We start from the raw sequence: 12,591 nt of genomic DNA, 5'->3' as shown, positions 1-12,591 counted from the left end.
GAACCTGTGTATTATATTTTTTCGTAGAGGTGGTAGGTATGATGGCGGTTGTGATGCGTATGTCAATGGCACATCTTGAATTCCTGTCTGGATTATTATCCTCAATGAAAATACATATTTTTCTGGTGATAGCAATATGAAAACTATCTGATCACCGGATCCACATCATTTGCGGCACCTGAGTGTCAAGCTTTTGGCGCTCCCAAGTGCATAGAAAAATCAGCATTGTCCATATGCAACGAGTTCCCAGAACTTTGGGGGAAAAAGTTGTAGCTGAATTCTCATTGATTCCGCGTGAGCACAGTAAAGGGGTTAAAAACTGCGCGCAGCTATTCCTTGTTTCTCACATTTTTCTCAGAATTGATTTTGAATTAGCGGAGATTTCTACATGTTAAGTATCTTCATTAATGATGATTTCCTTCTCAAAGTTACAATGCAGTCCATGTTATGTTTACTTCCAGAGCTCCAACTGTGTTTCGCAAGGGAAGTCACTTTCTTACCGTGTATAAGGATTATCATGGAAACAATAGATCATAAATTTTGCAGTAACTGGTAAGCAGCTCCCATCTTATTTTGCTATTACCTTAGACAGAGAAGAAGGGGAGAGGAAGAGAAACAAAACCTCCTCCCCCCTCAAAGAAAAACTCACATTTTTAAATGATGTGAAATGAAGGCAGCACCCTCCTGCCAATGCTAGCTTCCCCTGCAGCCTGATTGTTGAAATTTTGTGTTTGTCGGGTGGACATGAATGGCATAGGTTAAATGGCGAAGCATGATTGGTTGGCTATGTTGTATTACTGCTTTGCCGTGCTTTGTCGATTGGAATGAACGACAAACTAAAGGCACCTCTTGAGTTACCGACAGTATGCTGCCCATTCCAATGGACAAAGCAGCGATAAGATATAGCCAACCCATCAAGCTTCGCCATTTAACCTATGTCATCCATGTCCACCTGACAAACACAAAATGTCAACAATCAGGCTGCTGACTATGTACAATGCATTTGTGCTGGCAAGTATTGGAAAAAGAAGAAAATCGAAAACGAAAAGCCATTACTTCAAGTTTTAGTCGGCTACTTTTTATCCATCTACAAACTTTAATGAGACGAAGACTCATTAAAGTATGACGAGTTGAGGTGAACTAATTTGATCTTCCCAATTTTAACGTCTTGGATTTAGAGTGTATACCTAAGTTGGAGATCTTACCTGGTTTTTCCCATGCACCCCTTCCGTAACTGATTACAATTGAATTATATATTGGCGGCTGCAGATTTAAAAAATTATGGAGTATAACACCGTCAAATTTTTGCCCTGTGGTTTATGATTGTTTCTCAACCCTTTTTGTCTACTTTAAGTCTCCTTAATAGTTTTGGTACTGGATAATCAAATTTTGTTCGGGGGTGTTTGGCATCTCCAAGCACCCCATGCTGATTCAAGGAGAAGCAAGTCTTAAGATATCAATTCCCTCATCTTAAACTGCATTTTCATTGTCCAAATCAGAGCTCCTAATAGTATGTTACATGGAAATTCATGCATCGTCGATTTCCATCAATTGTTTTACTTCGTAAGTAATTTATTCTTACCTTACTAAGAACACTCCGTAAAAAATTAATGCAGGAACATTCATCAGTTTTTTTTTCAAAATCTATCTTAGATGTGTAGATATCAACCTGCTAAGGATATCTGTGTTGTTTAGCTCATATTAGCAAATCGTGTAAGAATTTAATTTTTGTTGTTTCAGCAAACGGGACATCTTGGCAAGTAACTATGAAATACACTCAATCCATTGTCAGCGTAATTTGACAGTTTGTGTCAAATGCAATGAGCCAGTCCCCATAACAGATTTAACTGATCATAATCATGAATTTCATTCTGAAATCAAGTGTTCAGACTGTAATTTATTCATTGAAAATCAGCGCTTGGATGTCCATAGGGTAAATATAGTACATAATTTTTTATGTCCAATGTTAAGTTGTGCAAATCATCAATCATTCCCATGACCTTCAAAAAAGTAGTCAGTTACATAGTGCATTATCCTCATTTGTAAATGCCATCAAGTTAACTTCACATACGCGAGAACCTTAAGATTTTTGCCAGGAATGTTTCAAATGCATACAGCGTCTTTACAGACTTTACCAAAACTATCCAATGCAAAACTATACGAACAATTGATTCTTAAAGGGGCGTTGTTAGATGAGTTTGCTATTGTTCACTTTCTGTTTGCAAAGACCGAGTTGCATTCATCCAATAGCTTATGAAGATTGATTAAGGGCAACTCTGCTGTTGCGGCAGAAACATAAATCGGTCTACTGCATGTGAAAGTCAAAAGTAAACAACTTTCAACTTATCTGATGACACCTTAATATTGAAGGACTTATCAATCCTGTTGTACTCCTCTTTATTTTTTTATTACTTCATTTTTTAGTTCAAAGTGAATTCATATTGTCTTTATGTTCTCCTAATAGCACTAAAAATCTTATTTTTAATTTCAGAGAGATTCCTGCTCATCGCGGCTAATCAGCTGCAAAATCTGTGGTATCGATATTCCGGCCAATGAGATGAACATACATGAATATTATTGTGGATGTAGAACAGAAAAATGCTCTGAATGTGGGGAAATTGTCATGTTAAAATATTTAGAACTGCATCTAGACAGCAATCATACATTCATCAAATTGGATGATGGTAAGGTCAATTGGAGAGCATTATGAAGTATAAAGTGCTCATACTTTTAAGTTTTTAAGCTTGTTGATAGGAGAGGTCGATCAAAGTCTCAATTTAATGTTAATGTTGGCAAAAGTAAGGAAGTGATGGAAATTCTCAGGAAGTAACAAGTTTACTTTTTTTTTATTCTATTTTAGTTTACTTCAACAGTAAGTACATAGCGTACCACAAATCATTACAGCATAAGTCAAATTTCTGTCCACCTTTGGGTCATTTCAAATTCATCTTTACCCTTATGATGGAATGATGCAATGTTAATTCCCTGGAAAAAAATCCTTAAGCTCAATGACAGTGTATTGAATAACTGAATGGCTGAGAATTTGATAACTGTGGTGGTTGGCATCTCCTGGCGGATCGTGTTGGTGATGTTGTGGACAGGTTTGCTAGTATGTGTTTACCACCACTCATAGTGTTACTTTCTGAGCAACTAATTAGCATCCCATCAAAACAGTAAAATGAAAGAGTTTGCCCGCAGAAGGGCATCTTGTGAAATTGGTCTCTATTTTGAGGATCAGTTCTACCGCATCTCTGGAAAGACAGTGTCATGTTTTTACGTTGATCCACGGCTCCCATTTGGAATCAAAAGCTGAAATTTCTCACCACCTCAATTAAGTTTTGCCGAAAACAAATATTTACCAAAGATGCGTTCTACAGGCAAACTTTACTATTCATGATGAGAGCTTTCTAGTTTCATAAACTGAAGTACCTATTTTCAAAGGGTAGTAACCAACTGCTTTCTCCTAGCTTTATCTATCTAAGTTATTAAATCTCTGGCTTTTATTAATGTCATTTTTGGTTGCTATTCCTTCCAGAACCTGGACCAGGAGCATCATGGTTGAGTGGATCCAATAAAGTACTTAACAAATATGCTCTGCTTAACGACCTCGTGAAACCTCTGTCAAAAGTTCCTAACTCAAATCAAGACGCCCGACCAATACATATCAATAGAGTATCCCCGGTAAAGAGGAATAATGACCAACCGCAAATTAATACTGCGTACTGGCTTGCCAAACAAGAAAACAAAAAACCTTCCATTCGGACTGAAAATGATGGTACTTGTCAAAATTTCAAATAATTCTTTTATAAAAATTAATAATGAAAGATGGATAGCCTTCTTTGCAATAAGTAGGAAATCAGTTTTTTTTAAAACCCATGAGTTCTTTTCTGATCCCGTCGTCAATGGTTTGTTAATTACAAAGATAAAAATTGCAATCCAACATAATGAACAAAGTAACCAAAATGGAATTTAAAGCATGGGATGACAAATAACAGTATGTAACATAAATTCATTAATCTAGAAGCAATAAGTGAGGAGGAGAACTAGGACATCAGATATGTTAACGTACAGGTACTAACAAAGCAAACAAACCAATCCATAAAAACATTAATCGGTACAGTACCCACATTACAAATAGACTACATTTTGCAATTAGGAACTACAATTTCTAGCTTGCGTGTACAAGCACTTATGTACATCGGGAAACTAATGGTGCGCATCTTGTTTCTAAGCTGAGCCAGAAATTTTAGTTCTTAATTGCAAAATGTAGTCCAAATCTTTCCTTTTATTACATTGTGACATGCATAAATGTTTATTTGCTCATCAAAAAAGGTTGAGAATAGTATTTATTAGGCATTTCTTAAACAGCTTCTTTTCTCCCGAAGACTCTGTGTGGTTTCGATTAAGTATGACTAATTATGACCCAGGGAAGTTCAAGAAAACCTTCAATACATCATCATAAAAAGGGCAATAATTTATTTTCATCATCGGTGCAGTTTTTTCTCATTTGACATTGCAAAGCATATTTGAATCACCCCAAGTATTAATGATATCATACAAGTATATTTTTTTAATTTTTTTGCAGAGTTATTAGAAGAATTATTTGATGACATGGACTTGAGCACTATCCGATCATCATCTAAAAGTCTGGAGACTTACAACTCAGCCAAACATTCTAGTGCCAAACGATGCTCAGGAGCATCAGAATTGTCTAACGTTATGCTTCCCTGCGAATTTTGTGATCAACTTATACCTGCTGATGAATTGGTACTTCATGAGGTAATCAATGTTTTTCTACCATTCAATTAGCTGTTATGATTTTTTACCATCCTTTATCTCAATCTGAATGCTCTTTTTTTTTCTCTTCTTTATTGTTAAATCTTTCGTCCATTGCCTGGTTTTGCTGGCAGTTTAGAAGCAGAGAAATAGATCATACTCTATGTAAGAAATCCATCCAGTTACTTAGAGAAGCACAGGTTTTTTTTCAGTCAAAATAATTTGTACAGCTTCACTTGGTGATATGGAGAATGTCATTATGTAGTGGACCTCTAGACAAGGTACGAAATTAAGCATTTTGATTTATGTTTCATCTTCAAAATTTCACTTAGAATACAATTTGCACAACGAAAATAACGAATAATAAATCCTAATCAAGATATTAATGTTTGATTTTAGTATTGGTTACAAAGAAATCGGAACTCACTTGAAAAGCCAGAGTTCACTTGAATCAAAATCGGCACTACGGTTTTGGCAGGCTTCTTCAAAAGCAATGTTCCTTCCCCACCCTATGTAGTTCAATGTGTAAGCTACATGTAATTGTTGAGCTTAAGGACCGATATTGGAGTTGTCTTATTTTCATATTGCAAAGACTGTCACTATAACGTTTAGTCTGGAGTTTAACCCGAAAAACCTGATAAGATTAGAATGGACAAATGTCACATCAGAAAATGGCACCATTCAACCTAAAATGTGCTAACCAATAGGTCAACTGATGATTGATGCATTCAGGTTAATGTGAATCTTGTCCATTATTTTCTTTCCCCAGTTCTAGATTTTGGTTTCTTATGAGCAGGAGGTTTGAATTTATTCATCGGAAAACGTGAACACCTATCTTTGTGAAGAGTTACTTTCAGTAATTTTTGCTGTACAAAGCAAGTTCTTTATGAAATTATGATGAGAAAACATGCATCCTTATGCTTGCATTTACACATTGTCTAGTGGTCCACTATTAATATGGCAAGTCAAGCCTACCTCTACAGTCCGGCTAGTGTGAAATTTATCTTTTAACTTCCCTTAGCTCTTGCTTTTTAATTCAAATCGTAAATACTGTTTATCGTGTTTCAGACTGGTTGTCAACCAGAAGTCTCTTGCTACAAACCCAAATTAGAGGTCCCTCATGGAAATATTCTACGTGAAAGTGACTCAGAGGAAGAAATGGATGACTGCATGGATTTAATACCTTGTGAATTCTGCGGAGCTCTGTTTTCTGTTCATAAAATTGAAAACCACCATGTAAGCACCTTTCACAATAGTTTTATTCTTGTTTTTTGTACATTTTCTGTTTTTGGTTACTAAAATTTTTCTGAGTGGATTCTGTTTTTGGGCAGTAAGTTTGGAAACTAATTGCTCTTGTGAGCACTCAAGTTGTCTCATTCATCATATATGATATTCAAGTATTTAAAAATTACATTCTTGTCCTCGTCTTTAAGCATTTTACATTACAGTTGTCTTTAAAATTGACAATGTTAGTAAAAAAAAAAAGCCTTGGATTTTACATAGTAGAGAAACTACTCAGAGCATGGCATAGCCTTTTGAAAGAAGTGAGTACAGCACTGTTTTACTCATGATTTCCACTTTAAAACAGCTTCCAGCACTTTAATTATACACCATTGAACAATTGAGGACTACAACATCTGGCTCAGGTCAGAAACAATGTATGTACCTTTAGTTTCCGTATGCACTTAAGTGTTTTTATGGATGAGCCAGAAATTATGGTTCCTAATTGCAAAATAAGTCCAATTTCACTTGTCGCGACCTGATCAACTCTACAGCATGTGATGATTAGTCTGCTTTGGCATGTTTGGCTCAATGTGGCCTATAAAATACTGTTCAATCCGCACAAGTCTTTCGACCGAGATTGGAACTAATCTTTTTTCTAACTCAATATAAGGTAAATTACTTCTCGATAAATTTTCCTTGCAATATTCTGTTCCAGATGCGATGCAATTTTGCTAATTTGACATCATCTTCATCAGTCCAACAAATCAATCAAATTTACGATAATGCACCATTGAGTAGGAAAGTATCCAATCACTTAGCTGCCTCAAATTCAACACTATCTCGTTTAACAGGAGGAGCTAATAATATAGGTGCGCAAGTCTTTCTTCCCTTCACCTACGTAGTCTATTGTGTTTCATCTCAGAAAAATGAGCTCTTAACTTCCTCAAGCCTTTTCTAAAAATCTTATTCTTGGAAGTAACTGAAAAACCTAGTTTGGTTCAAAAAGATAGAATTTCGGTTTTCGACTGAAAGTGAAGCCTTTCAATCTGGTATAAGTTTAAGTTGTTTATGAGGTGAGCACTCTGAAAGATTGATAAAACTGAATAAAAAATTGTTGTTTTCAAATCAGACAATATAACTGGAATCAGTCTAATCACAGCAGATGTTGTCCAGTTTTCTCTGTTGTTTTATTTTTAAACAGAAAACTAAGTGACAATTTTTTTCACATGGCCGATTTTTTTTCCCCAGGTGATAAAATTAACTCCGGATCAAGTTCTGTCAATTTAAGTCTGAGTAATTATGATAAGAAACAAACAACGTTTGAAAACCCCAGGTAATTTTTCTTTTCAAATCACTCGTATTTGTAAATATGCACTGGTTGATCATTGATTATCCTTGCAACGCAGTCCAATAATAAAAATTTTAATAGTTTCTATCTTATTCCAGTTTCTGGCTTGGTTGAACTGGCGTGCGTTGTATCACATCGATGAAGTAAAAAATCTTTGCAGATTTTGAATGTTTAGCGAAAATAGGATGAGAGCTCTTGCAAATGAGCCTAAGGAATCATTCTAAATCTAAAAATTGGCAACATTTAGAGAAATTAAACGAGGATTCTTTTTGGTAAAAAACCTTGCGTTTGATATAGTTTTCGATTTCTATGTTGCTGCCTGGCATACTATTCACTGTATTTCGTCCCTTGTCTAATTTCCACAATAATTTTTTTTCACAGTTCATCTGACGGTGCTGCTGCAAGTGGCTCAACGAACAACTACACTGGTGTAATTCGGAAACAAAAGGCAGGAAGAACTAACAATCTAATCAACCAACCTTGTGTGTATTAATATTTTCTAACTTTTTACCATTAACATAGTGATGTTTTTCTCTTTCCTTTTTGCTTTTTCAGTGCTTCTTTTTCAATTTATTGCATCAAGTTGCTATTACCAGTGTAGTGCAAATAATTCCTAAGCTTACATTATTTTACCTGGTCAACTTATATAGGGTTATTCAGACGTCACGAACCACCGGCTATGAAGGGGGTGGCCATTTGAAATTTTTGAGTTGCCCCCTGCCCCCTCCCCCCGAGGGGATCAAAAACTGGAAAGTACTTAAAAAAAGTTTCCTCGATATGAGGAAAAACATCTTAAACCGCAAGTCGATATCATAATTGGAACCAAAGTTATGGCTAGTGGTGTGTGACTTTTGAATAACCCTGTATACTGCGATGGTTTTCAGTGAAGTTTTGGCTTTGATATTATTTTTTCGTTCCTTTTATTGTAGACTAAGAATAAATTAGAGGACCTTATATCTTCCCTAACAAAATGCCCTTACAAATGGTTGAAATCCACTCGTAGAATAATAAGTTACACAGGCGGAGAGCATTATTGATCCTGACCTCAAAAAAGAGGCAAAATGGACAAAATTGAAGGAGCAAGACTCCCTCTTCCCAATGTAAAAATGAATTGAAAAGATAAGTTCCCTTTTGGATGCTTTAGAAACAGAGCTAATTAAGCACTGTTTGATGATTAGTCAAATTTTTGTTTCCATGACGATCAATCCGGGCAGGAAAAAAAAAATCTTAAAATTGCTGTACAGAAAGAGTTTGCTTCAGGAAGCCCTCTTCAGAGTTCTAGTCACATTCTCATTTTATTTCAGAGAGCTTTATTCCAAAACTCTGAGTAGGGTGTAAAATGGCTGGATTTCTTGCATCACTGATTTTTCAGCTGCCTTCATTATGCCAAAGATCTGGATAATTTACCCACTTTTCCGTACACAAGATAATATCCTCAGAAAACATAATATGAGTGAAAGAATTCATGAATGCATTTGTGAACTCAGTGTGATTCTCCTCTTCGAAGCATGGACTAAAATTTCGCCTATTCCCAAGTGGTTCCCAACCTTTTCAGCTTGCAAATCCTCTAAAATCTGGGGGGAGAACTGTGGTCCGTTAGAAATGGATTATTTTTTTTTAAAAAGAAAAGAAAAACCTCTAAAATATATTGGCATTATTCAATACCAACAATTTGTCAGTGGAAACGCCTAGTTTATGTTCCGAAAATCAGTTTCCTGTTTAACAGCTTGGTTTTTGAACTTACTTGGGTTAGCAGCTGATTTATTCTATTTCTCATTTTATACTGAAAGTAGTTCATTCTTCACCTCGAGGTTTTTTATCACTAAGCACTTAAGAACTCCAGACTCTTTGAGCTGACTATAGTTTGGGAACTGCTCCATGCATTGTCTGTATTGCAGTGTGAATTAAGTGATTTTGATCATTTTTCTTTGCTTTTTGCCTTAAATTAGTCTAGTTGGCTATCGTAATATTGCACAACATTACTGATTAGTTCTTTATTTTTCTGATGATTTTTTCTTGTCATTGTAGATCAGATCCCGGAAGAAGTACCAAGCTCCTCCTCCTCCAGGGAAACCAGCAGGAACAGACTAGAAAATTTTCATGCTAATAAACCATAGAACCTTTCGTCAGTGATGAAGATGGTAATACTTTTTTCTTAGAAGTTTCAAGTTTATCTCTATTTGTTCCTTTTTTCTGGCACTCATAATTCTGGTGAACTTAATTGATAATGCAGAGCGTTTCCTACGAGAATGGAGAGGCCGTAACTACGTTCCTGTGACATCACGCTAGTAGATGAAACTTGGCCGCGGTTTGACATGTGTTCTTATGGGAGATCGCCTGATGCATGTTTCTTTCGTGCTGATATCTTCCTCGGGGGTTGATCTGATGCAAAAATTCGTAAGAACCTTTTCAAAAGAAGATGAAATTTCACTTCAGAAAAGTAACTAACCCATATGTGACATTGTCTAATAATTGAGGAAATGGAAGCGAAAAACCCGAAAATCGTCACTCCTCTCAGATTCAAACGTGCCACTCACGCAACTTCGGCTGATGAAGAGCCACTCTGATTGGTCAACGCAATGACTGCCTCACACATCGATGCACCGATGATCCAGAGATGCTTGTTATTTTCGGTAAATATCTACTTGCTTGACGTCACAAAACTGACTAGTTATGGCCTCTCCATTCTCATAGGCAACTCTGTAGACAGGACACCTCTGTGCTAGGACACCTCTGTGTCTCCTACTGACAGAGACTGCTCAATTTTGCTGATGAAATTACACCAGTATTTTACCATATTGTATTTAAGATTGATACTGTAAGACTTAGTTATGGGCATTTAGACGATGAAATGAGTGAAGGCAATACGCAGCATGTTTTCTCTTCAAAATTTCCCAAGGAAAACGAATTATTACTAATGGAAAGTCTAGGTATAAACTTCTTAACAATGCATAAGTGTTCGAATATATAAGATGTCATTTGTATAATCTAACTTTCATTTGATCTCTGTTAAAAATATTTGTTAATATCTCGTTTAGGAGCTATGATTTCCCAACTTCCCATTTTGTTAATCGTTTTCTTTGTAAGATTTTCTACTTTAGATCTTGTCTAATGGCCCATTATAAGAGACTAGGGGGTCTGCCCCAGTGCCCCCTGGCCGCTTCGTGGCCAGCGAAATCGTCGAAATCACCTGTTGGCAGTTAATGAGCAAATAATTTTAATTGAATAACAAAGCGATGTTTCAAAGAAAAATTTCCTGCCAAACAATATTCCTAATGACTTTCTCCTTAATCTGAATTTTGATTCCTTCTTTGGAAGTTGACCTGTGGACTGTCTAAACCTCCTTCCTTACCCCGTCCATCGGGCGTTTTAAAAATGTTTTTATTATATAGAGAAGATACTAACCCATGCTTTCCTTCTTTAACCAATAAAAAAAAAAGAAACCAGAAAAGCTCATTTCAATTTCATTTTAGAACTCAACATGCACATGCATTGAAGTTTAACTTGCGGAACTGGTAAAAGAGCAAGCGCTCCTCTCTCAGTGAAAGTGTGCTGCATTTATGCCATGTTTTTTTTTATTTATTTATTTGTTTATTTATTATTTTGTAACTTTATTTTAAGCAAGGGTCAATGAAGTGAAGTACAGAAATCAAAATGCCATTTCATTTTAGAAAATTATTTTGTTATACATTATCCCTCACCTCAATCCATATTTTTTTCAGATGACTCCGATGATCGTAACTGCCTCTCTTCAATTATGTTTTCGCCATTTGTCCTCAAGGATAGTTATATCATCCCATTCAGTATGTATCATCTAATTTAGTCAGCTTCTCAAATATTGAATCACTGTTATTTTTTTATGTATTTTTAGGTTTTAAACCTATTCTAAAACGGCTTTTTGCCAATGATTTTCACTAATCGTGGCAATCTGTACAAAAGCTGAGAGGGTATTCTGTGCCCAATGAATATATCATTGGTGATATGGGGTAAAATAACTCTCTTTAAGTTAATACTTAAGTTTTTTAAGAATGAAACTTTCCTAAATCCAAGCGGCGCTCTTCAGTTTGTTCAGCTTGGGTCATTTTTATGAGTGAAATACTGTAGAACTTTTTATGCCAATAATTTTGCCATCTTGGGAAGTTTTTTCTCTCTTAAAATACTTTGGAACCCGAGCCAGATAAGTTGGCAGTTGTTTATTTCTGACTGTCTTTTGCTATAGATAGATTTTCATTTCATTGAACAGCAGCAGCGTTGCCTGCGATCAGTCCTTGATGACTATTGGACGACTGCAGCACAGTCGCTAGCAAACAGAAAGTGAACAACTTCCAATTTATCTGATGTGATTTCTATTCGTAGGTCATTAGTCAATTTGACATCAAATCAACTATTTTCGCGCGGGAAAATAATCTAAGTGGGATTGATAATGAACGTGTTATCGTTTCTATCTTATAGCTTGAATTGATGTGAATTAGCCGTAATTCCCCTCAGACCCATTTTATTGTCTTGAAAATCTGCTAGGTTGTCAGAGTGATATAATCTTTTTGGTCATTAGATTTAAGTACATTTTTCATGGTTAACCCTCAGTCCCATCAGTCACCTACATGTAAAGAGCAGTTTTGGCAAATTTTCTAAGGAAAACCAGGTTTTTTCTTTCCACGTTCACTGCGAGCAACTGTATTTCGTCACCTTCCAGGCAAAGTATCACAAGCGCCATGCGACGTTTAAAAATTTCCGCCGCCATTTTATTTTTTTACAGAGAAATTGTTCAACGAAGCTGTCCGAAAATTTCACTGAATTTTCTTTGTGCTGCCGATAAAATTTAGTGAAATTTCCCAACAGATTCAACCAACAATTTCTCAGTAAAGAAATAAAATGGCGGCGGAAATTTTTAAACGTCGCATGGCGCTTGTGATACTTTGCCTGGAAGGTGACGATTTCTTTCAAAGTTTGTAACAGAAGCTCTAATATACAGTCAAGCTGGGGACTCATTTCAAGGACTCATCTTTCTAGAAATACCGTTTTGTCATTTAGACATTAAGTACAGTGTTTATTAATACTATATTTCGTTACCATAAATATGATAAGTCATTCAAGTAAGTAAGCTCCACAACTTTATCATTCACAAAGTTTTGGAATCATGATTTGATCCAAACGAGACTATTTCTAACTTTTTTATTGTTCTTCATTATATTAAGTCCTGTAACTTTTACAAAAAGACAATTAAAATGAAACTTCATGATTAA

General features: G+C 35.7%; 1 protein-coding gene across 1 annotated transcript in view; it reads left to right on the top strand.

Moving 5' to 3' along the window:
- The window catches only part of LOC109030215 (TRAF-type zinc finger domain-containing protein 1), a 16,027-nt gene extending 3,436 nt beyond the window's left edge, over positions 1 to 12,591 (top strand). The window contains exons 2-12 of the mRNA XM_072303783.1: positions 462 to 552; positions 1,741 to 1,933; positions 2,492 to 2,684; positions 3,536 to 3,775; positions 4,586 to 4,779; positions 5,845 to 6,012; positions 6,716 to 6,869; positions 7,249 to 7,333; positions 7,730 to 7,830; positions 9,377 to 9,489; positions 11,071 to 12,591. Of these exons, the coding sequence (XP_072159884.1) occupies positions 518 to 552; positions 1,741 to 1,933; positions 2,492 to 2,684; positions 3,536 to 3,775; positions 4,586 to 4,779; positions 5,845 to 6,012; positions 6,716 to 6,869; positions 7,249 to 7,333; positions 7,730 to 7,830; positions 9,377 to 9,465 (1,452 nt within the window). The 5' untranslated portion in view covers positions 462 to 517 and the 3' untranslated portion in view covers positions 9,466 to 9,489; positions 11,071 to 12,591. The remainder of the gene's footprint in view (positions 1 to 461; positions 553 to 1,740; positions 1,934 to 2,491; positions 2,685 to 3,535; positions 3,776 to 4,585; positions 4,780 to 5,844; positions 6,013 to 6,715; positions 6,870 to 7,248; positions 7,334 to 7,729; positions 7,831 to 9,376; positions 9,490 to 11,070) is intronic.

This window comes from Bemisia tabaci, chromosome 8 (genome assembly GCF_918797505.1).
Source record: "Bemisia tabaci chromosome 8, PGI_BMITA_v3".
In the NCBI taxonomy this organism is placed as follows: Eukaryota; Metazoa; Arthropoda; class Insecta; order Hemiptera; family Aleyrodidae; genus Bemisia; species Bemisia tabaci.
The sequence above is the reverse complement of the archived record's forward strand: the minus strand, read 5'-3'. Positions and strand labels throughout refer to the sequence as shown.